At 45.9% G+C, this 26,314-nt stretch overlaps 1 protein-coding gene across 1 annotated transcript in view; it reads left to right on the top strand.

The window, feature by feature from the left end:
* Positions 1–22,698, top strand: part of LOC144597798 (BMP/retinoic acid-inducible neural-specific protein 3-like) — a 125,714-nt gene extending 103,016 nt beyond the window's left edge. The window contains 2 exon segments of the mRNA XM_078407396.1: positions 6,013–6,235; positions 18,566–22,698. Coding sequence (XP_078263522.1) covers positions 6,013–6,235; positions 18,566–19,679 — 1,337 coding nt within the window. The 3' untranslated portion in view covers positions 19,680–22,698.
* The last annotated feature ends 3,616 nt before the right edge of the window (positions 22,699–26,314 follow it).

Raw genomic sequence — 26,314 nt, 5'->3', positions numbered from 1 at the left:
GAGATTGCACGTTCTCTCTTTGACCGCGTGGGTTTCCTCCAGGTTCTCGGGTTTCCTCCCACACTCCAGCGATGTGTGGGTGTGGAGGTTAACTGGTCTCTAAAAAATGCCCCCTGTGTGTAGGGAGTGAATGAGAAAGTGGGGTAACATAGAACTAGTGCAAACAGATGATCGATGGTTAGCATGGACTCAGCGAGCCGAAGGGCCTATTTCTATGCTGTATCTCTAAATTAAAAAACCATGGTATTACTTCTTATCGAGTCCACATCACAAGATTAGAAATTATTCAGCCAGAGCTGAACACACTTCTCGACATCTGCATACAATGGCGGCTTGCGCTTCTTGTGCACAGTGGTGGAAAGATTGGTGGAAACAGGGCAGCAATGTGAGTGCTCTTTCCTTGACCCCATGGTATTACTGAGAGAGCATCACCTGTCCCATTCTCATCTGTCTTATAAGCAGAGAATTGCAAGCAATGGCTTCTCTGCTTCCACCAACATTATTATCCAACAGGGATCTACGCTTCTCCTTCCATATTTATTGCTTGCATGGAATGTTATCTCTGACTGCAGCTTTGAATTTAGCAGCAGTGTGCTGTTGACATTTACCTCTACTTCCCCTTACCTCTCTTCATCTCATCATGGTCTCTAAATCTTCGCCTGGTAATGGATGAGTATAAATTTTCTCTAACTAAACAATGGGAAGCCTAAACCCTTTGTACTTTAAAAACATCCGTTCCCTGACCATGGGCTGTTTAAAAAAAAAAAACTGGCAGTTTTCAATGTTAGTTTAGTTTAGTTTAGAGATACAGCATGGCCCTTTGGTCCACTGAGTCCATGCCAACCAGAGATCCTACACACCAGGGACAATTTGCAGAAGCTGGTTAACCTCCAACCCTGTATGTCTTTGGAATGTGGGAGGAAACCAGAGCACCTGGAGAAAACCCACGTGGTCACAGGGAGAACGTACAAACTGTACAGATAGCACTGGATCGAACCTGGATCTTTGGTGATGTAAGGCAGCAACTCTACTGCTGCGCCACCGTGCCACTCTTAACCTGAGTGTATTAATTGTATCATTATTTAATCTGTACATTTCCACACTCACAACCTTTAACATTAATTCTCAACATCCGAGTGTTACCAGCAGGAGCAGCACTAATTGCCCATCTCTAATTATCCATCAGAAGGTGGTAGTGAGCTGCCATCTTGAGTTTCTGCTACAGTCCCTTAATTATGTTTCATCTGACAGCTTGTCTGCTGCTGTAACTTCCACCCATGCCTTTGTTCCTCGAACACTGATTATTTTCCTATTCTGCCCTGCCTGAGCATGAAGTCATTCACTCTCTGCTGTTTGTGTCATTGGATAGCACACAAACAAAACCTTTTCATTGTATCATGGTACACGTGACAATCATGAACCAATCCAAACCAATAACTGAGGTTACTTAAGTTGAGAGATTTTCTCCTCAAATCAGCTCAATCTCACTCGCCCATTTCCCTACTTCAGAACAGTCTGTAAAGCCTCTCCCTTTGGGCGACCTTTGTGTGTTTAGTGTGGATAATTATTTGATGACACTACTATCATTAAAGGAGATACGAGGAAATGCAGAAACTGGTTTATATTTAAAAAAAGATACCGGACTGGAGTAACTCAGCAGGTCAGGCAGCATCTCTGGAGAACATGGATAGGTGATGTTTCACAGAGTGCTGGAGTAACTCAGCGGGTCAGGCGGCATCTCTGGAGAACATGGATAGGTGACGTTTCACAGAGTGCAGGAGTAACTCAGCGGGTCAGGCAGCATCTCTGGAGAACATGGATAGGTGATGTTTCACAGAGTGCTGGAGTAACTCAGCGGGTCAGGCAGCATCTCTGGAGAACATGGATAGGTGACGTTTCACAGAGTGCAGGAGTAACTCAGCGGGTCAGGCAGCATCTCTGGAGAACATGGATAGGTGACGTTTCACAGAGTGCTGGAGTAACTCAGCGGGTCAGGCAGCATCTCTGCAGAACATGGATAGGTGACATTTCACAGAGTGCAGGAGTAACTCAGCGGGTCAGGCAGCATCTCTGGAGAACATGGATAGGTGACGTTTCACAGAGTGCTGGAGTAACTCAGCGGGTTCAGGAAGTACCTCTGGAGAACATGGATAGGTGACGTTTCACAGAGTGCTGGAGTAACTCAGCGGGTCAGGCAGCATCTCTGCAGAACATGGATAGGTGACGTTTCCAGTCAGCACCTTTCATCAGACTGACGAAGCCTTGACACAAAATGTCACCTATCCATGTTCTCTAGAGATGCTGCCTGGCCCACTGAGTTACTCCAGCACTCTGTGAAACATCACCTATCCATGTTCTCCAGAGATGCTGCCTGATCCACTGTTACTCCAGCACTCTGTGAAACGTCACCTATCCATGTTCTCCAGAGATACTGCCTGACCTGCTGACTTACTCCAGCATTGTGATCGTCACCTATCCATGTTCTCCAGAGATGCTGCCTGACCCGCTGAGTTACTCCAGCACTCTGTGAAATGTCACCTATCCACGTTCTCCAGAGATGCTGCCTGACCTGCTGTTACTCCAGCACTCTGTGAAACATCACCTATCCATGTTCTGCAGAGATGCTGCCTGACCCGCTGAGTTACTCCAGTGCTGGGTCTTTATTGTCATTATTTAAAGTTGCTTCATAAATAACCACAGGATGGTACGGTGGCGCAGTGATAGAGTTGCTGCCTTACAGCGCCAGAGATTCTGGTGCGATCCTGACTATGGGTGATGTCTGTGCGGGGTTTATACAGTCTCCCTGTGACCAGGTGGGTGCTCCAGTTTCCTCCCACACTGCAAAGACGTGCAGATTTGTACTTTGGTAAAGATTGTAAATCATCTCCAGTGTGTAGGATAGTGCTAGTGTATGGAGATTGCAGGTCGGCAGGGACTCGCTGGGCCGGAAGATCAGCTTCCCAGCTGTATCTCTCAAATAAACTAAACTAAACCAAACCAAGATATGTTTGCCACTATTGTTACTGCTAAAGCTTCTCACCACATCCTACTAACATTGTACCCGCTTTAAGCTTTCACTCTCCATTTCTGTCTCTGGCATCTCCACGTTTGTGCCTTGGTACTGTCCCTTGGCCTCAGTAATCAATATGAGCTGGATAACAGCGCTGTAAAACTTTACGACATGGAGAAACAATTACTCTTTATTTCTTTTCGATGACCTTCAGTATGAACCAATCTGTTCTCTTGCCAAAACTGCAGTGCATATTTACAGCCAGTAACTTCCTAAATTATCTGGAAAAACACATCCTCTCTCCTCGATGTGGCCACACTAATCACCTCCCCTCTACCCTCCCACCCGATCCCACTGCACCTGCCTCAATATTATATCATCATCTATGGCAATTTTTCTTTGGTACATACTTGTCCTGCCTTATAGTACCAAAGACCCAGGTTCGATCCTGACTACGGGCGCTGTCTGTGTGCAGTTTATTAGTTCTCCCTGTGACCGCGTGGGTTTTCTCTGGGTGCTCTGGTTTCCTTCCACATTCCAAGGACGTGCAGGTTTGTCAGTTAATTGATTTCTGTAAATTGTTCCTAGTGTGTAGAATAGCACTGGTGTATGGGTGATCGCTGGTAGCCACGGACTAGATGGGCTGAAAGGCTTGTTTCCACGCTGTACCTCTAAACTAAGCTAAAAACAAAATTGTCATGAGATGCTTTGCAACACTGAGTACATTTTACACTGAGTCACACAGGAAGAGAATGGGAGGGTGGGGGAGTTGGGGGGGGGGGGGGTGGGGGTGGGGGGGAGGGTGAGTGGTGAGATGATGAGTTCTATCTACACTTCACACTGCATCGGCAAGGCCCCCAGCAAAATTAAGGAGAATTCTCACCCCAGTCACTCCCTCTTCTCCCCTCTTCCATCAGGCAAGGAGTACAGAAGTGTAAAAAGGTATAACTCCACAATCTGGGACAGTTAATTCCCAGCTGTTATCAGGCAACTGAACCATCCCATCACCAACTAGTGAGCGGTCCTGACCTATCATCTAACTCGTTGGAGACACTCAGACTATCTTTAATCGGACTTTATCTTGCACTAAACATAATTCCCTTGATCCTGTAGCTGTACACAGTGAACGGCTTAATTGTAATAATGTATAGTCTTTCCGCTGACTGGAGAGCAGACAACAAGAAAGCTTTTCACTGTACCTCGGTACATGTGACAAACATAAACTAAACTAACTAAAGTGCAAGCAATAATTTAGAGAAGGTGAGGAAGTCATGTAGGAAAACAACTGCAGATGCCCGTTTAAATCGGAGATAGACACAAAATGCTGGAGTAACTCAACGGGTCAGGCAGCATCTCGGAAGAGAAGGAATGGGTGACGTTTCGGGTTGAGATCCTTCTTCAGACTGATGTCAGGGGAGGGGGCGGGACAAAGGTAGGATGTAGTCAGAGACAGGAAGACTGGTGGGAGAACTGGGAAGGGGGAGGGGATAGAGAGGGGAAGCAGGGACTACCTGAAGTTAGAGAAGTCAATGTTCATACCGCTGGGTTGTAAACTGCCCAAGCCAAATATGAGGTGCTGTTCCTCCAATTTGCACTGGGCCTCACTATGATACTGGAGGAGGCCCAGGACAGAAAGGTCAGACTGGGAGGGGGAGTTGAAGTGCTGAGCCAGCGGGAGATCAGGTTGGTTGAGACGGACTGAGCGGAGGTGTTGAGTGAAACGATAGCCGAGTCTGCGCTTGGTTTCGCCGATGTAGAGAAGTTGACATCTGGGACAGCGGATACAATAGATGAGGTTGGAGGAAGTGCTGGTGAACCTCTGCCTCACCCGGAAAGACTGTTTGGGTCCTTGGATGAAGTTGAGGGGGGAGGTAAAGGGACAGGTGTTGCATCTCCTGCGGTTGCAGGGGAAAGTAACTGGGGAGGGGGTGGTTTGGGTGGGAAGGGACGAGTGGCCCAGGGAGTTTTGGAAGGAACGGTCTCTGCGGAAAGCAGAAAGGGATGGAGATGGGAAGATGTGACCAGTAGTGGTATCCCGTTGTCGGTGGCAGAAATGTTGGGGGATCATTTGTTGTACGCGACGGCTGATGGGGTGGAAGGTGAGGACAAGGGGGACTCTATCCTTGTTACGAATGGAGGGAAGGGGAGCAAGAGCGGAGCTGCGGTACGAATGGGGGGGAGTGGGAGCTAATTCACCCACACAAGAATTCATACTGGTATAATTATTTAAGTAAATTGGCACAGCTGGTAGCCCTGCTTCCTCACAGTGCCAGAAACCCAGGTTCGATCCTGACCTTGGGTGCTAACTGGGTGGAGCTTGCACGTTCTTCCGCCGACTGCCTGGGTTTCCTTTGGGTGTTCCGGTTTCATAGAACATAGAACGTATAACATAGAACAGTACAGCACAAGAACAAGCCCTTTGACCCACAATGTCTGTGCTGAACTTGGTGCCAGGACCAACTCTTAACTGCCTGCGCATAAACCATATGCCTCCATTCCCTGCAAAACCAAAAGTATCTTAAACGGCACCATCGTATCTGCCGCAACCACCACCCCTGGCAGCATGTTCCATGAACCCACCACCCTCTATGTAAAAAATGTCCTGCACATCTCCTTTAAACTTTGCCTCCTCACTTTAAAGTGTCTTTCCACATTTCAAAGGCAAGCGGGTTTGCATGTTAATCGGCCTCTGTAAATTACCCCCAATGTGTAGGGAGTGATGCGAAAGTGGGATAACACAGAATTAAAAAGCATTTAGACAGGTCCAAGGACAGTACGATGGGAAAGGGGCCAAACGCAGGCAGGTGGGACCAGTGTAGTGGGGACATGTTGGTCAGTGGGGGCAAGTTGGCCTGTTAGCAGTGGGGGCAAGTTGGCCTGGAAGACTCTATGACTCTAACTAGGGTGATCAATGGTTGGCGTGAACTCGGTGGGCCAAAGGGAATGATTCAGCGCTGTAACTTTCAATCGATCAATAATGTCTGGTCTGCCCATTCACACAGATGAAATCAAGATTTTTCTGAAGAAACTGCCAACCGAGTATTTCCTGAATACCTCCACCATTCTTCAGCTATGGACCATGGACTTTAGTCTCCAACACCGCTATGAGCAATTGGAAGCCGGTCTGAGGGTGCTCTTCACTAAGGCACAGAAGACAGTCCGAAAGCTCTTCAGCTTAAGTAAGCGCTGCCAGAAACAACCGAAATTCGTCCTCCCCAGAGAAAGGTACATGATGTTCACACCCACCCAGCACAATGTTCAGTCTAACATAACCTTGTGTCCAAACTTGAAGTTTGAGGGATCAAAAATGGCATTGCAGAATAATATATTGTTGAAACAATAGGTAACTCGGACCTCAGTGTTGGTGCCAGGGAACAGATCTTACATTGTTACATAATGATTTAAGGTAATGAGAGTTGAAAATTATTATTTGTTTCCATGAGATTTATACAGAGCATAATAAATGCCCTGCATTTATTTATTGTAATGTACTGCATTATTAATAGTATTAACCAAAAATTATTCATATAAAACACGTAAGTAAAACAAAATCCTTGACAATTTACTGCATCATAGCATTTTGAGCTAGAGGGGATATCTTGCCAATCCTTGTTAATGTTTTGAAATTTCTATTTTAACATTTCCTTTTATACATTTTGTTCATCTTAGTAATGTGAAAATATACGTTTCCAGCTAAGTTTAGAGATACAGCATGAAAACAGACCCTTCAGCTTGCTGAGTCTACGCCGACCATCAATCACCTTTTCACACTAGTTCCATGTTATCCCATTTTCTCATCCACTCCCTGCACACTGGGGGCAATTTTACAGAGACCAATTAGCCTGCAAGCCTGCATGCCTTTGGGAAGTGGGAGGAAACCGGAGAACCCAAAGGAAACCCACGCAGTTACAGGGAGAACATGCAAACTCCACACAAACAACACCTGAGGTCTGCTTAGCACATTAAAAGAGAGTGCATTGGCACTGCAGACGAGGTTCAGAAGGATGTTACCTGAACTTGAGACTTGGAGCTGTAAGGACCAGGGTTATTTTATTTGGAACTTGAGAAGCTGAGGGGAGAATTAGTAAAACACAATAAACTGGAAGAACGCAGTACGGGCAGGCAGCATCTGTGGAGGGAATGGACAGTTGACATTTCAGGTTGGGACCCTTCTTCAGACTGATTCAGGAGTCAAGAGAGAAGTTATTCAGGGTGAGGAAAGGTTCTGCCAGGCAGAGAAGACCGATAGTTGAGGGGAAATGATCGAATCTCTGTGCAAGGAAGAACTGGGGGGGCACTTGCTGGTGGTGAGTGGTGGTGTAAAAGAACATTAATGAGACCATGGTAAAGATGAGGTGATGGGGGCCTCGACATTGAAAGGTATAGAAGTGTTGAAGAGCATGCAAGGCGTCTCGGATGTAAGTCAGTAGGGATGATGTAAGCAGGGGGACAAGATAGAATTAAGGTATTTGGAGATGCGATTGGTGGGACGGGGCAGGCAGAAATAATGAGTCTGCCAGGGCAGTCCTGATTGTGGATTTTGGGAAGGAGATTGAAATGGACAATGTGGGGAGAATCGGTACAATGTTTTGAGAGGGTGAGCAGGAAGCGCCTATTTCTTTAGCAGTGAAAACAATAACCAGGTGGCATAAATTTAACTTGATTATAAAGATTAGATTAGAATGGAGGCTTTTCTTTTCCATTTTAAAACACAGGGAGTGGTGGATCAGAAACTCCCCACACAGTTCTGGGGTGAGGATGTGAATTGCTGTGTGATTTTGTACTCTATAAGATCGTCCCTCATCCTCCTGCGTTCCAAGGAGCAGAGCCCCAACCTGCTCAACTCCCTACGGCTCAGGCCCTTGAGTCTTGGCAACATCCGCGTAAATCATCTTTGCGCCCTTTCCAGCTTTTCATCTATTCCAGGTCCCTTTTATTTAAACCGTTCTCTTAGTGAGAGCTCATTTATTGGAAGTGTCCGTTCCTTGCATATCCATGTCCCTATCCAAAAATCTCTGAAATGCCACTATATATCGTATACGTCTCCACCACCACCCCATGCAGCAAGTTTCAGGTACGTACTATCCTCTGTGTAAAACTTGCCCTGCACATCTCCTTCAAACTCTGCCCCTCTCACCTGAAAGCAATGCCCTCTCATATTTGATATTTTCATCCTTGGAAAAAAAGGTTCTGGATTGTCTACCCTCTACATGCCTCTCATAAATATTTTTTATACTTCTATCAGCTCTCTCTCTTCGCAACCTCGGGTTTTACAGAAAAAAAAAATCCAAGTTTGTTCAACCTCTCCCTGTAGCTGAAAACCTCCTGATCCAAGCGTCATTCTGGTAAAGCACCTCTGCACATTTTCTAAAGCCTCCACATCCTTCCTGTAATGGGGCGGCCTGGACTGAATGCAATACTCCAAATATGCCCTAACCAAATCCCTATCAGGCTGCTCACTCCTTTTCCTTGCTCACTCCTCCACTTGCCCATCCTCCTCCTCAGTCCACGTACTGCTTGCTTCAGCTATTCCTAGTTCAGCATTCTCATCACTTTTAGGGTGTAAAGCCTCCTGAGCTTTGGATCCAGCAAAGGCCAATTTATATTTCTGTCTCGTCGTTTGGCTTTCCTCCACAGGTAGCAATATATTTCCTTAGTCGTCCATTTTATGATAGTTTTAGAGGTCACCTACCTCTGTTCTTTTTTCCAGATTAAAGAGACCCAGTCTATTTAGCTCTTCCCGCAAGTTTGCTCTTCTAGTTCAGGTTACTTCCTTAGGATTAGATTTCCCATCTCCTATTTCCACACTGTAATACTGTAAGTGTGAAAACGCAAATCTCCAGATTCAGGGACAGTTACTTCCCAGCAGTTATCAGGCAACTGAACCATCCTATCAACAACTAGAGAGTGGTCCTGAGCGACCATCTACCTCATTAGAAACCTTCAAACTTTAATCAGACTCTACTGGACTTTCACGAGACATTATTCTCTTTATCCTACAAAATGTACACTGTGGATGGTTCAATTGTAATCATGTATAGTCTTTCCGCTGATAGACACAAAAAGATGGAGTAACTCAGCGGGACAGGCAGCATCTCTAGAGAGAAGGAATGGGTGACATTTCAGGTCGAGACCCTTCTTCAGACTTTCCGCTGGCTGGTTAGCACGCAACAAATCTTTTCACTGTACCTCGGTACACGTGACAATAAACGAAACTAAACTGACCAACTGGAGATCAGCATAGTGCACAGTATTCTGAGTGGGTGAAAGCTGGTGAAAGCTGGTCAGGAAGCAAGGTCCACAGCAGCCTGTTCTCAAGCCTGATTTCAAAGGATAGAAGCAGAGACTGGGGTTATCAGAATGCTGCCTAGATTAGAGGGTACTAAAGAAGAGGTTGGATAAACTTGGATTGTTCTCTGCAATGCCAGAGGCGGTGAGGAGGCCTGATAGAAGCAAACAAAATTATGAGGCACAAATATGGTAGACAGTCAGAACCTTTTTTCCAGGACCAGGATGGAAATATCAAATATTACAAGCTGAGAGCGGCAAATTTTAAAGGAGACTAGACCAAGTGGGCACAAACCTCTCCTGTATTGGTGCAGCACCCTCTCCTCCCCCACTCCCGTCCCCCTCCCTCCCTCCTCCCTAGTTGTGTTTAAGAGGCTTTGGCTGGAAATGGAAAGATATGGATCACATGCAGACAGAGGAGATCAGTTTAACTTGACACAATATTTGGTGTGGATATAATGGGACGAAGGACCTGGTCCTGTGCTGTACTTTTCAATGTTCAAATGCAAGGCATCCATACCTTATTTGCATCATAGAGCTTAGTTATAGAGTCATACAGCATGGAAACAGGCCCTTTGGACTAACTTGTTCACACCGCCCAACAAGTCCCATCTGCCTGCGTTTGGCCCATATCCCTCTAAACCTGTCTATCCATGTACCTGTCTAAATGGTTCTCAAACATTGTGATAGTATCTGCAAGAGGAAGCGTGGATGGGGAAGGTGTTGAGGCATATGGGCCAAACATGGGCAAATGGATAGATGAGGTATTTTGGTCGGCATATGTTGGGCCAAAGTGGCTGTTTCCGTGCTGTAGGCCTCTATGACAATGACTCTTGCATTGGCAGTAAAATGTGTGTAACTTGAATCTTATTCAGGAGAACGAGGTGATTGAGGCGGCTTAATATCAGTCAGGCTTCCCGGCATCGTCACTGGTATTTTTTCAAGCTTCCCAAGGTCAATAGAACCTACCTCCCTGGAAATGTTATATGTGGAGAATCGTTGCCCACTAAATGAGTGAAGCATTACGTACTCCTTGTTTGCAGTCACACATCAGCCAGCAACAAACACAGCACACTCCCGTATGCCATGGAAGCATTGGCTCTCTTTAAGCTATTGGTTAACGACATTAGCATTGTCCCTGGTGACTGCTGTGCAGGACTGTGCAGTTATAATTATAGTCAGACTAATAACAGAACGGCAGTTTAAAAAATATGCACGGTTTTCATTTGGAAGTGCTTGCCGATGAATAATTCATTCTGTTTGTACTGAGTCCTGGAGCCAACCTTCCTATCCCAGTCATTATGATGTACGACTGCAAACGCTCTTTAAATTTCCCAGCTGGAAGAAGAGACGCAGCTCTTAAATGCCCGGCTATGCATCTTGCTTCAGGCAGGAACACAGGGTTCCCGACCAACTGCATGATATCTCCAACTGCCTCAATTGATTGCATCTCCCGAAAACGGAGGCCCGGGCTTCATGTGAACTCTCTCTAAACCGCAGGCTTCCCGCAGGGAGGAAGGGTTGGAAAATAGAGGTCTGCTGGATTTATAGGTAGGAAAGAACTGCAGATGCTGGTTTCAATCAAAGATAGACACAAAATGCTGGAGTAACTCAGCGGGACAGGCAGCATCTCTGGAGAGAAGATATGGGTGATGTTTCGAGTCGAGACACCCATTCCTTCTCTCCAGAGATGCTGCCTGTCCCGCTGAGTTACTTCAGCATTTTGTGTCTGTCTGCTAGATCTAGTTCACTTTAATTTATTGTCATGTGGACTGAGGTACAGTGAAAAGCTTATTTGCTGTGTGCTAACCAGTCAGCTGGAAGGACTATACAAGATTACAATCAAGCCATCCACGGTGTACAGATGCAGGATAAATGATATAACATTTAGTAGATATGTGGACGATCAGCCATGATCACAATGAATGGCGGTGCTGGCTCGAAGGGCCAAAGGGCCTCCTCCTGCACCTATTTTCTATGTTTCTAGTGCAAGATAAAGGCCAGTAAAGTACGATTAAAGATAGTCCAAGGATCTCCAAAGAGGTAAATAATCGCTCAGGATCGCTCTCTAGTTGTTGATAGGAATGTTCAGTTGCCTGATGACAGCTGGGAGGAAACTGTCCCTGAATCTTCTGAACCTTCTGCCTGATGGTAGAGGGGAAAAGAGGGAGTGACTGGAGTGAGACCCGTCCTTGATTATGCTGGTGGCCTTGGCAGCGTGAGGTGTAAATGGAGTCAATGGAAGGGAGGCTGGTTTGAGTGATGGTCCGGGCTTCGTCCACAATTCTCTGCAATTTCTTGCGGTCTTGGAAGGAGCTTTCGTGAGCATAGGAAGTTTGTAAGGGATTTTGCTGATGTTTGTGTAATCCATGCAATTTCCCAATGAACCTTGAGACACGAGGAATTGCAGATGCTACAATCTCTATCCAAACACAGAGTGGTGGGGGCACTCAGGCAGTATCTGTGGAGGAAACAGACACACTACATTTCAGGTTGGGGTCCCTTCTTCGGAGGTAGTTTAGGAAAAAGCTGGTATTGCTTGGCTAACATTTGGCTCTGACTCTTTAGTCTTTAGGCTTTAGATGCACAGCATGGATAAAGGCCCTTTGGCCCACCGAGTCCATGCCGACCAGCAATCACCCCATACACTTGCATTATCCTACTCATTAGGGAGAATTTACAATTTGTACCAAAGCTAATCAACCTACAAACCTGAACATCTTTGGAGCACCCGGAGAAAACCCATGCGGTCATAGGGAGAACAAACCATACAGAAAGGACCCATAGTAAAAGATTGTAAATTGCCCCTAGTGTGTAGGATAGTGCTAATGTACAGGGTGATCACTTGTCGGAAGGCCGAAGGGGCTGTCTCCATGCTGTATCTCTAAAGTAAAGTAATGTGAAGTCATCTGTACATTCCCTCCACACATGCTACCTGACGCACTGTGTTCCTCCAATAAGCTTTACTCTAGATTCCAGCATCTACAGTTCCAGGTGTCTCCAAATTGTCCACAGTTTTTTTCACCATAACTTTCTTTTATTTTCAGCTGAAAAATGGTTAGAAAGATAGAAACAAAACATAGAAAAATAGGTGCAGTCGGCCATTCATGCCAGCACCGTCATTCAGTATGATCATGGCTGATCATCTAAAATCAGTACCCCGTTCCTGCTTTTCCCCCATATCTCTTGATTCCTTTAGCTCTAAGAGCTAAATCTAACTCTCTCTTGAAAACTTGGTTTCACGTGCTCAATAATTGCATCCATTGTGTCCCTTAATATCTTGCCTAGGCAATGTGGATTTTAATCCTAATTTATCAACTGCACCACCCTTGAAGATTTTATACAATTGAATTTTGTTTCCCTGGTAAACATTTGCAAAAATTAATAGCAAAGTCTCTTACCCAGAGTAGGGGAATCAAGAACCAGAGGACATAGATTTAAGGTGAGGGGGGGAAAGATTTAATAGGAATCTGAAGGGTAACTTTTTCACACAAAGGGCGGTGGGTGTATGGAACGAGCTGCCAGGGAAGATAGTTGAGGCAGGGACTATCAAAACTTTTAAGAAACATTTAGACAGGTACTTGAATAGGACAGGTTTAGAGGGATACTAGACCAAGTGGGCCCAAATCTCTCCTGCATTGGTGCAGCACCATCTCCTCCCCCCCTCCCCCTCCCCTCTTGCCCCCTCCCCCTCCCATCTCCCCCTCCCTTTCCACCTGCTCCCCCCTCCCTCCCCCATTCCCCTCTCCCCCTCCCCTCCCCTCCCCCTCCCTCCCTCCTTCTCCTCCCCCTTCCCTCCTCCTCCCCTCTCCCTTCCCTCCCCCCCCACTCCACCCCCCTCAACCCTCCTTATCCTCCCTCCTCCCCCCTCCATCCCCCTCCCTCCACCCCACTCCCTCCCTCCCTCCATCCCTCCCCCATCCCTCCCTCCCCCCTCCCTCCCTCCCTAGGAGATAGATTTAAACTTTAAAATGTGAACAACTTAAAAAATATACCACCGATTTCCATGAAACTTCTTCCATTATCACCAAAGGGATGACGGTGAGTAAGGTGGGCCTAAAATTGTCACGCTACCATGTACGGTTTTGGCTGTAGTTCAGGAACAAACAAACAAACAAACAAACAAACAAGAGTTTTAATATATAGATGGGCCAAATCCAGGCAGGTGGCACTAATGTAGATTGGACATGTTGGCCGGTGCGAGCAAGTTGAGCCGAAGGGCACGTTACTACACTGTATGACTCTCGGACTCTATGACTATGACTCTATAATGTAGATGGGACATGTTGGCCGGTTCGAGGAAGTTGGGCCAAAGGGCCTGTTACTGCACTGTATGACTCTAGGACTATAGAGTCCTAGACTACCTCTAGTGCTTTTCCTTAAATCTCCCCTTATTCTACCGCTTTTACCTTTGAATGATCTAAATGCCTCCCCAAACACTCATTTGCCACGTGAGACTTAGAAATCTTCATTACGCTGGTAGATGTTACGTGATGCATTATTTTGTGAAAATCTTTTCAATCATTTTTTAACATGTCATTATACTGTTTTATGGCCCCTGCAGGCTTCATGATCTGATGCCAAAATAGTGGCAGGTTAGTGGGGCTTGTTATTAGTTCTGTGTAAATGGTAGAGCAACCTCAGACAAGTAACAGAGATGAGGTTAAATGAAAAGATCCAAAGGTTGCTGCTTGATTTTTCCCTTCGCACTGTTTGCTTCCCACTCTTTGCTTTCCAAAAGAAGCATCCCACTTTCTGGCTCAACGCAGCCATGTGTTAAAAATTTTGGAGATACAAGAAACTGCAGATGCTAGAACATTAAACAAAAAACAAAGTGCTGGAGGAACTCAGCCTGAAGAAGGGTACGGATCCGAAGCATCAGCTGCCCATTCCCTCTATGTACACTCCCCCCATCTACCCTCTCCCATCAGGCAAGTGGTGCAGAAGTGAGAAAATGCATGCCTCAAAATTCAGGGATAGATTTTTAACAGCTGTCATCAGCCAAGTGAACTATCTTATCATCAACTAGAGAGTGGTCCTGACCACCCATCTACCTCAATAGAAACTTTGAAATATCTTTAATCTGACTTTACTGGACTCTATCTTGCACAAAACGCTATTCCCTTTACCCTGTATCTGTACACCGTGCACAGCTCAATTGTAAACATGTGTAGTTTTTCCGCTGACTGGAAAGCACGCAACAAAAAGCTTTTTACTGTACCTTGGTACGCATGATAATAAACTAAACTGACAAACTAAATACAGATCCTGACCTGTCTATGTGGACGTTGCACTTTCTCCCTGTGATTGCGTAGGTTTCCTCCGGGTGCTTTGGTTTCCTCACACGTCTTCTACCCACGTTCGGTGGCGCAGCGGTAGAGATGCTGCCTTACAGCGCCAGAGACGTGGGTTCGATCCTGACCACGGGTGCTGTCTGCACAAAGCTTGACCGTGTGGGTTTTCCCCAGGTGCTCTGGTTTCGTTCCACACTCCAAAGACGTGCAGGGTTGTAGGTTAATTGGCTTCTGTAAAAATTGTAAATTGTCCCGTGTGTGTGCAGGATAGTGTTAGTGTACAGGGTGATCGCTGGTCGGTGTGGACTCGGTGGGTCAAAGCTAAAGTAAATGTGTTCCCATGCTGAAGTGAACTCATTGCTTATCTTCGGATGCCTGATACATTGATGGTCGGTGGGTCAGTGTTCAGGCCTGCACTCCCCATAATAGCTGTTCTCCCCAGCATCATGTCTCCATCTCCCTTTAATTATACACTGCATTTCACAGTTGGATTGTAAATAACCCTTGAAATTTGGATTATTATTATTGCAATGCCTTGCTGTTTTAATTTAACTGAGTTGCCATTACCATTCACCCTTGCAGCCCGTTATGTCATTCCGTATTAAATACACTGTTTGATCCCACCCTCTGACATGATCGCTACACTCTTCCATGTGATGCAAACTGAACAAGCCATAATCAATGAAGCAAGTATTGTGCAGCTGCCCTGTCTCTTCAATTACCTCAGCCCTTCACTATTGTTGCCCTTGCTGAGGAGCTCCAAATAAAATCTACACTTCCTATTTCAATTTAAATTGAGAAGAATTTATTCTCCAAACTGAATTAACTGCATCCGCCGTTTCCCATGTGGTTACTGTACCTGGTGTTTCCAATGTGCCTCCATTACATCGGCCAGACCAAGCGTAGAATCGGCGACCATTTCGATGAACATTGCGCTCATTCCACCAAGGCCTGCTGGATATTCTGGTTGCAAACTAGATCGTGCTAGTGTGCGGGTGATCGCTAGTTGGTGTGGAGTCGGTGGGCAAAAAAAATATATCACCCAGAGGAAGCCCAAGCGGTAACAGGGAGAATGTACAAACTCCGTACAGACAGCACCCGTGGTCGGGATCGAACCCGGGTCTCTGGCACTGCAAGGCAGCAACTCTACCACTACCTCACCATGCCGCTCCATGAAGCATGGCCTGATACATGGTGCTTCTGCTTCTGCACTGCCCCAGTCATGTACCTGATGACCCCTAAACTTACCTCATTCTGTTAACCTGACATCTCCAGTCATGGAACCAGCCTGCATCATCACCTCCTTCAGAGGCTTTATTGATTTCATGCCATTTACACAGTTTGCAATGACTTTTTTTTTTTTTTAACTTTGGACTGCAAAATGGATTGTTACACCAATGTTATTTAATGCACAGCCCCTGCAGCTGTCAAAGGCACTTCACCATTTGCTTAATATTGTTCAGTCTCGCTCCACATCTCAACTGTGCAACAGTCTCTGCATTGCAGTGCTGTCCGTCTTTGAGTGGACATGCGTTATATTGCTGTGTCATGCTGGGAGATGGACTTGGAATCAGTATCATGCTCAGATGTAGATTTGACACCCTATTCTCTTCGACTGGTAGATCCTGTCTGTTATCTTGCAAGTGTCAACATAGAAATTGGGCTTGATCCACAGGTTGCACATTAAATCAGCTCGGCATGAAAGAGTGTAAAATGTACTTGCAATCACTTCAGAGTGAAACTACACAGAACAGGAAATTGGCCCACGCGCCTCCAGATATAGAAGATAGCCACAAACTGCAGGAGTAACACTCGGCTTGTACTCGCTGGAATTTAGAAGATTGAGGGGGGATCTTATAGAAACTTACAAAATTCTTAAGGGGTTGGACAGGCTAGATGCAGGAAGATTGTTCCCGATGTTGGGGAAGTCCAGAACAAGGGGTCACAGTTTAAGGATAAGGGGGATGTCTTTTAGGACCGAGATGAGAACGTTTTTTTTCACACAGAGAGTGGTGAATCTGTGGAATTCTCTGCCACAGAAGGTAGTTGAGACCAGTTCATTGGCTAAATTTAAGAGGGAGTTAGATGTGGCCCTTGTGGCTAAAGGGATCAGGGGGTATGGAGAGAAGGCAGGTAAGGGATACTGAGTTGGATGATCAGCCATGATCATATTGAATGGCTCGAAGGGCTGAATGGCCTACTCCTGCACCTATTTTCTATGTTTCTATGTAACACAGCGGGTCAGGCAGCATCTCTGGAGAACATGGATAAGTAACATTTTGGATCAGGACCCTTCTTCAGATCTTAATGTGTCTGAAGAAGGTCTGAAGATATATCCTGGCCAGAAACATCACCTCTCCTTTTTCTCCACAGATGCTGCCTGACATGCTGAGTTACTCCAGCACTTTGTGTCTATCTTTTGTACATATCAGCATCTGCAGTTCTTTGTTTCTACACTCCCAGGTGTCAATTAGCACAGCATGGCTCTTGTTCCCCTGGCTGATGCTTAGCCCAGCTTGACCCAGGGGAAATGTGCGCAGCATTAGGTCTCATAAGCATATCTCATCATTCAAACAGATCATTCTGCTCAGAATCATTATGCCATCTTCCACCGAGGTTCTGATCTCTTTAATATATGTGCTCATCAAAGGTATTCCCAACTCAGTATTGGAATCTCAATGGACAATCTCCATCTCAACAGATTTTGGGAGCCCTACCATCCAGGCTGGCAGTGGTGCAGCGGTAGTGCTGTTGCATCACAGTTCCAGAGACCCGGGTTCAATCCTGACCTCGGGTGCTGGGGTCCTTGTGGAGTTTGCACGTTCTCCCTGTGACCGCGTGGCTTTCCTCAGGGTGCTCTGGTTTCCTCCCACATCTCAAAGACGTGTAGGTTTGTAAGTTAATTGGCTTCTGTAAATTATCCCCGATGTGTAGGGAGTGGATAAGAGAGTGGGATAACATAGAACTAGTGGGAACGGGTGATCAATGGTCTACATGGACTCGATCGATTGGCCGAAAGGTCAGTTTCCATGCTATGTCTCTAAATTAAAATTCAAGTATCAATTGAATAATTGTCCATAGGTTGGTAGAACACCCACAGGTGATCGCTGTCCAGAGAACCGCACGGGATTACTTGGGCGGTGGACAGGAGCAAGGGTCATGGCTAACCTTTCCCTTCCTCGGAGGTGGATGCTGAGCCAGACATTGGCACCCCCTCTGGCTGACCTCAGTACTGCAAGCTGGGCCCTTTTGCAGTGTTTAAGGTGCTCTTCAAATGGAAGGTGTTATTGAAGTGGTGTGCCAAATGGTGAAAGGCCTGGATAGAGTCGACATGGACGATGTTTCCACTAATTGGAGAGTCTAGAACCAGAGGCCACAGCTTCAGAATAAAAGGACGTACCTTTATGAAAGGATACGAGGAGGAATTTCTTTAGTCAGAGGGCAGTGAATATATGAAATTCATTGCCACAGACGGCTTCAGAGGCCACGTCATTGGGTATTTTAAAAGTGGGCATTGGCAGATTGTTGATTAGTAAGGGTGTCAAGGGTGATGGGGAGAAGGCGGGAGAATGGGGTTGAGAGGGAAAGCTAGGTTGGCCATGATTGAATGGTGGAGTAGACTCGATGGGCTGAATGGTCTAATTCTACTCCTATCGCTTATGAGCATGTTGCCTGGACTACAGGGCTTGAGTTATAAGGATTAATTGGATAGACTGGGGCTGCTTTGCTTGCAGCCAAAGTGATTGAGGCGTGACACGATGGAGGTTTACCATGAGAGGCAGAAGATACGGTCGAGAGTCACATTCTTTTTTCCACGGTAGACAAGACCATAGTAAGAGGGGATAGGTTTAAGGTGAGAGGGCTGAATGGCCTACTGCTGCTCCAATGACTTATGAATTCATGAGCCAATGCGGGTGAGGGATGTTTCATTGGCACCTTGACGAGTTGGGTGGTTTTGTGTTTCTCCCCTCAGGGCCATGACCTTCTGGCTTAACCGGGTCCAGTCGTTCCTCTACTGCACCGACAACGGCCTGGCTGGGATATTCTCGGAGGAGACTCGGAGCTGCACCTGCCCCTACGACCAGCTGAGCTGCCAGAAGGCCATCCCGTGCGCGGTGGGAGAGGGGACGTGGTGCGTGGTGTGTGCCGCCGACAACCGGACCCGCTGCGGCGGCTGCGCCGATGGCTACATGCTGTCACACGGCGTCTGCCGGCCAGAGGTAGCCGACCCCACCGAGCAGTACATCGGCTTCGAGACCGAGCTCGACCTGCGGGACATGGAGATCAGGTACCTGCTGCAGAAACGCGACAGCAAGGTCATTGTGCCGGCCATCTTCATCAGCAACGACATGCGCCTCAACAGCTGGTTCGATCCCTCGTGGAGGAAGCGCATGCTGCTCACGCTGAAGAGCAACAAGTACAAGACCAACTTTGTCCACATGATCCTGGGCATAACCATCCAAATCTGTTTGACTAAGAATAGCACCTTGGAGCCCGTGCTGGCCGTCTATGTGAATCCATTCGGAGGTAGCCACTCCGAGAGCTGGTTCATGCCCGTAAATGAAGACAGCTTCCCAGACTGGGAGAGGACTAAGGTGGAGGTGCCTCTTCAGTGTTACAACTGGACTCTGATGCTGGGCAACAAGTGGAAGACCTTCTTCGAGACGGTCCACATCTACCTGAGGAGCCGCATCAAGTCCAGCGGCAACGAGAGCCTGTACTATGAGCCGTTGGAATTCATCGATCCCTCCAGGAACCTGGGCTACATGAAGATCAGCCATGCCCAGGTGTTTGGCTACAGCATGCACTTCGACCCCGACGCCATCCGTGATCTCATCCTGCAGTTGGACTACCCTTACACCCAGGGCTCCCGGGACTCTGCCCTGCTGCAGCTGCTGGAGATACGAGACCGGGTCAACCGCCTCTCCCCCTACGGCCACCAGCGCCTCGACCTCTTCACCTGCCTCCTCCGCCATCGTCTCAAGCTGACCACCAGCGAGGTGGTCAGAATCCAGGCCTCCCTCCAGGCTTTCAACGTCAAACTCATCAACTCCATGGAAAATGAAACCACCAAATTATGCAGTTAACTATCCATCCCACCCATCCCCTCCACCGCCGACCAGGGGTGAGGATTTCTTCGATGTTCTTTTGTGTACAATTTGTTTGATTTAACCATGGATTACCCCATGCCGCAACCTGCCGGCCTTTATTCTCTACGCTAGTGTTGGTGAACAAAACCAAATTACAGGAACAAACTAATAATGACCAGAAGCCCTTTGACTAACCAGCCTCTTCAGCCTACACCTGGATTTCCAACCATTATAGACGTCCTACCTTGTTTCCAAGACTCTGGTTAAGCAAGCAGAAAATATTGCACCGTGCTCCCTCCCAGATGGCAACTAAAGACAGATAGCGGTAGCCAGGATGAGGAGTAACGTATTGCACCCATTATATATTTTTAACAATGTGGTGCGCAGCAGTGATACTATCCGTACCGATACTCTTGACCCATGTTCCTGCAGCAAACGACAGTGCAGTAACGAAATGGTATGAGCTGATGCATTCTGTTTTTTCTTTGTATCATTATTTTAATAATAATCGGTGTTGAAGGACTAATGTTTTTCAATTGTATTATTTTTACTGTACATGGAAGCCTTGCGTACTGTGGTTGCTCAGTAATGTTTCCTTTTTCTAGGTGAGACCAGTCGTGATGCAAAGTGCTCTAGAGTCGAACACAAAGACGCCTTTTTGTTTTTGTCCTTTTACTTCGGGCAGAGTGAGGGGTGGAGGGGAGGGAGGAGTGCAGCAGGGCGGGGTCCCGGTGTGCAGAGATGGACCAGGGCCATTTGTCTACTGGACAACTGTGGACAATTTCGACTAAACTCTGCAAAATGACCACTGCCTTCTCTGCAAATGCCCCCGTTGGGGTATGCATACGGAGCAGAATTACAGAAAATGAGATTAGAAGAATAATATCAGTTAAAATCTGCAAAGTGTAGCACCTTCATGAATCAATCGAATGCGAATTGCAATTTTCCAGACTAAGCAGGGTTGGGGATTGTGCATTGCCAAAGATTATTGGGGACATCAACTGCCCATAGAATCAGGCATCGCAGAAGGAACCCAAACAGCCCATCATCCTAAAAACGATGCATTTATATCAATAGCAACGAGAACATGGATAGGTGACGTTCCCGGTCGGGACTCTTCTTTAGATGCTTCAGTCTGAAGAAGAGTGCCAACGCAAAACATCACCTTTCCATGTTCTCCATAGATGCTGCCCGACCTGTTGAGTTACTCCAGCAATTTCCATCCTTTTTTGTAAACCAGCATTTGCCGTTCCTTGTTTCTCCCTTTCATCCCTGTGCTAACTCTTTGCAAGAACTAATTAGTCCCGATCCTTTCGCGAACACTGCAAAGTTTTCATGTCTTTATTTATTTTCATCCAATTCCCTTTTGAGGTCATAACAGCCACACAGCATTAATGAAAATGTTTCAAATCGCACAGTTTTGTTTAGAGATACAGCGCGGAAACAGGATCTTCGGCCCACCGAGTCCGCACCGACCAGCGATCCCCGCACACTAACATTCCCCTACATGCACTAGCGACAATTTGCAATTTTACCAAGCCAATTAACCTACACACCTGTACGGTTTTGGAGTGTGGGTAAAAACTGGAGATCCCGGAGAAAACACGCAGGTCACGGGGAGAACGTACAAACTGCGAACAGTCAGCACCCGTGGGTCTCAGGAGCAATAAGGTGGCAACTCTATCGCTGCACCACCGTTTTTTTGCAAATTATCGGTGTAAGAAAACTCCATTCCATCAAAGGCAAGATTCAGCACGACAAGGAACACTTTGATGATTTTGACCTTTTTTTGGTGGAATCTGAATTGGAGACATATTTGGACAGCTGAGATAGTAACTCTGCTATGCTGGTATGAAGTGGACTGTCTCGGAAATGAGATTTCATTTCTTATTCATAAAATTCAGTCTCCAAATTTATATTGGCTATCCAAATGCTTGGGAGTGATCTGCCAAAATGTATCTGAATTAAAATCGCCGTTATGTAAATTCTTTATTTTGTACTATTGCTATGTCGTGTTTTCCACTATCCGAAGAGGAAACTTCCTGCCGAAAGAGAAAATGGAATTTGTATTTTATTTTTGCTGTCGTGTGGCATAGTGGACTGCCCCACTTTCAATCTATCTGCAAATCAGAGACATTCCACCCTCTATGAACTGGCGGGTCTATGATAACGTAAGTGAAATGGATTGGAAGCAGCTGCTGTAGAGCCATGGAAGAACTGAAGTACAGGAGGTGAAGTCATTATCATCACAGTGCAATAAAATTTAATAGTGGTCCAATTTCTCCTGCCGCCAAAAGAAAAAAAATCATCGCTGGTTGCTTGGTAAAATCAAACTAACAACATCTGCTTTAGAGGAGCAACGTCTATTGAGTGTGCAAAAGAAGAATGGGTTCTCAGACTATATTCGAAATGGCACTCTGCTGATCTAATTTTGAAAAGCTGTGACCCTGCCAAAATAAAGTTGCCCAAAACTTATTTAAACATAGGCAGTGCCGCTTTAATCGAAGTTAAGGGTTTTCTTTTCAACCTCAATACACAATCTCCCACACGAGAGAGTGCGGTCAGGATTGTGCATGTGGTAATGAGCAGCAAATGTCATGCTGCTCTCCTGTGCTCTGCTAGTTCAATGAAATTGTTGTGCATTGCTGTCACTGTAGTTTGCGGTGTGCACTCTGTCTAGTATCATGGCCTTAAATCTCCAAAACACTCCTTTTGAAAGAAAGAAGTCGCAGAATGTGGAATATTGAAATCTCCTCGAACGAAAAATAAAGCAACTTTCACTTGAAGCAAAATATTATTTGTATCTTGAAGGGTAGGAACTTTTTCGATTGTTGAATGGCCGTTTAAAGGTGCAGTGCGCTGCCATTTTGTATATTTCTAACGACAGATTCTGGCTCCGTTGTAAATTGAGTGTACAGAACTCATCTGTATTTGTTTTATTGCTGGTATTATCTAGGATTTGGGCATTTAATTTTTGGTTATTAAATCTGGATGAAAAGTCCACATTTGGAACCCTGGGGATTGCATTGTGTGTTTTGTGTTTCCTTGTCTCCTAATATTGGTGTCAAGTTTGTTCATGGGTTCTGTTGAAGGACCACTTACATGGCAATACCGTGCACTCTTCCATAATCTTGCGGTACGCACATCACTAGAGAGTGCAATACCTGGTGTTCCCAAAGCCAAAAACATAACAGTAGGGAAGGAAATCACTGAACTTTTGAGATCTTAGCAACGCAACACTTGGAATCAGAGAGAGCCATGGAGTCACAAAGGGTGGAAACAGGCCTTTTGGCCCAACTTGCACACACACACACTGGGCAACATGTCCCATCTACACTAGTCCCACCAGCCTGTGTTTGGCTCATATTTCTCCAAACCTGTCCTATCGATATACCTGTCTAAATGTTTCTTAAACATTGCGATAATACCTGCCTCGTATTCCACTGACATTTCTTCCTCCCATGGCTTCACGCTTTACTCTTGCAACCATTTGTCAATTATATTCTTTAAATTACCCATATCTAGAAATCTATCCCTGGTCTGCAGAGGTAATGCATATCCCTGGCCTGTAGCTGTCCAGATTCAGCGACAGTTTCTTCCCACTGTTATGAAGTAACTGAACCACTCTGTCACCAACTAGGGAATGGTCCTGAGCTACTATCTACCTCAATGGAGGCCCTCAGACTACCTTTAATCTGACTTTACTGGACCTTACCTTGCACTAAATGTTATTCCCTTTATCACGTATTTGTGCACTGTGGACGGCTCGATTGTAACCATGTATTGTTTTTCCATTGACTGGTGCGCACACAGCAAAAGCTTTTCACTGTACCTCAATACACATGACATCCCAAGTCTGTGGCAGTAATTAGCCAGTAGCTGCACATTCTACTTTACTTCCAAAATATAGTGCCTTTAAATCAGCAAGACCAAGATATAGGGGGCAGTGTGAAATAGGTAGTCATTTCCAGATTGAAATTTCAGCATCGCAATCTGGAGTAAAATCCTACACACTCATTCCCCCGTCTCACCCAGGTGGTAGGGTAACACAGGTAGGAGAGATGCCACCTCACAGATCCAGGTTCGATCCTGACCTTTGGAACTATCTGTGTGAAGCTTAGTTTAGTTTGGAGATTACAGCATGGAAACAGGCCCATACTGCCCACTGGATCCATGCTGACCAACGATTACCCGTATACCAGTTCTATCCTACTCACTAGGGTCAATTTACCAAAGACTATTAACCTGCAAACCTATATGTCTTTGGAAGGTGGGAGGAAACCAGAGCACCCAGAGAAAACCAACACAATCACAGGGAGAACTTATAAACCCCGTACAGACAGCCCCCGTAGTTAGGATTGAAACCGGGTCTCTGGCACTGTAAGGCAGTAACTCTACTTCTGTGCCACTGTGCGCCACTAATTATACATATTATCTCTGTGACCACATGGGTTTCTCCCAGGTAGTTTAGATTAGTTTGATTTAATTTAGAGATACAGCGTGGGAACAGGCCCTTTGGCCTGTGGTGACCACGATCTCCCATACACTAGTTCTATGCTACACACTAGGGACAATTTACCAAAGCCAATTAACCTGCAAAACTGTACGTCATTGGACTGTGGAAGAAAACCAGAGCACCCGAAGAAAACCCACGCTGTCACAGGGAGAATTTATGAACTCTGTACAGATAGCACCTGTAGTCAAGATCAAACCTGGGTCTCTGGCGCTGTAAGGCAGCAACTCTACCAATGCGCCACTGTATCACCCCTAACTATATACCTTATCTCTATGACCACATGGGTTTCTTTCAGGTACTTTAGTTTCCTCCCACATCCAAGAGACACAGGGTTGGTAGATTAATTGACCTTGTAAATTGCCCATCATATGTTGGTGTAATCTGAGGGAAGCTCTGGAGACGTGAGTAGAATAAAATAGAATTGGTTTAGGTTGAGCAAAAGTGGGTGCTTGATGCTCAACGTTGACTTGGTAGGCAGAAGAACCATACAACTCTATAACACAATGACTTTGCACTGCACATGCGAAGAAACCTCTATATAGAAACGTTTCTCCTAATTTCCTGATCTTCTTTCCCCAGAGTTATAGCAATAATTTAAATCAGATAATGCCCAATCATTGATTTCCCCAACAAATATTATTTCCCCAGTTCATCCTGTCAAAATTCTTCACAATTGCTTCAATTACTCTGGAAACAAACAAACTAAACAACTCATCTCTTGTCAAGAGTTCCAGTTTCAAAACTCTGGTCCTCTCTCAGTTGTCACTGTCTCGTGCCTCTCCACCAAAGTCATGGATTCTTCCACTAGCAGGCATAATAATAATAATTGATGATTACTAATAAATGATTAATGAAAATTAATAAATGATAATAATATTAATTTCTCTAATTTCAAGTAACCCTTGCATTCCCTCTCTCTCCATCTCTCTGTCCTTCACCCCACCCTAGTCATAGTCATAGAGGCATAGAGTGATACTGTGTGGAAACAGGCCCTTCGGCCCAACTTGCGCACACCGGCCAACATGTCCCAGCTACACTAGTCCGATTTGCCTGCGCTTGGTCCATATCCCTCTAAACCTGTCCTGTCCATGTACCTGTCTAACTGTTTCTTAAATGATGGGATAGTCCCAGCCTCAAATACCTCCTCTGGCAGCTTGTTCCATACACCCACCACCCTTTGTGTGAAAAAGTTATCCCTCGGATTCCTATGAAATCCTTTCCCCTTCACCTTGAACCTATGTCCTCTGGTCCCCGAATCCCCTACTCTGGGCAAGAGACTCTGTGCATCTACCCGATCTATTCCTCTCATGGTTTTATACACCTGTATAAGATCACCCCTCATCCTCCTGCGCTCCAAGGATTAGAGACCCAGCCTACTCAACCTCTCCCTATAGCTCACACCCTCTAGATCTGGCAACATTCTCGTTATCGTCCCACTAGTTTTACTGTTCGTAGTCCTTCGTTATCATCACCTCCTTTGCCAACAATGGACCATTGTGGGTTCCTTGCCCATCGGTGCCGGCTCTGATTTGTTCTGTACCTCTTCATACCTCTAGTTTCCTCTACCCTGACTCTCAGTCTGAAGAAGCTCTCAACCCGAAACGTCACCTGTTCCTTTTCTCCAGAGATGCTGCCTGACCCACTGGGTTACTCCAGCATTTTGTGTCTAACAGAATAATAATAACTGGTTTACTTGATGTTCAGATGAAGAGTAGGATTGGTAGTCAGTTCTGCTGGGGCAGTGATGTTGATACTCCTACTGTGGCCCCTCGCTCTTTGAGTCTATCTGTACCGCGTGCGCCCATTGTGACAAACACTCAGACATACTCAGACTATAGCCTATCTTTGCTGCGTATAATTAATCCTTTGCTCTTGAGATCTGAGCTCCCACCTCACAACACAGATGCTTTCAGTACACGGCATGGTTTAACATGTCAGCATTTTCACTTCCAGTGACTTATATATTTGAGCTCTTTGTTCCTTCTAACCATTGTCAGCCTGCAGTGTATCTTTGTATTACCTCACATTTGTCCACATTACATTGCAACTGCCATTCGTAAGCCTCTTCCACCAGCCTGTCAATGTCACGCTGAAATCATTTTGAGGTTTATCACTG

This window comes from Rhinoraja longicauda, chromosome 11, assembly GCF_053455715.1.
Source record: "Rhinoraja longicauda isolate Sanriku21f chromosome 11, sRhiLon1.1, whole genome shotgun sequence".
Classification (NCBI taxonomy): Eukaryota; Metazoa; Chordata; class Chondrichthyes; order Rajiformes; family Arhynchobatidae; genus Rhinoraja; species Rhinoraja longicauda.
Note: the sequence above shows the minus strand (reverse complement) of the source record. Positions and strands in the feature narration are given on the sequence as shown.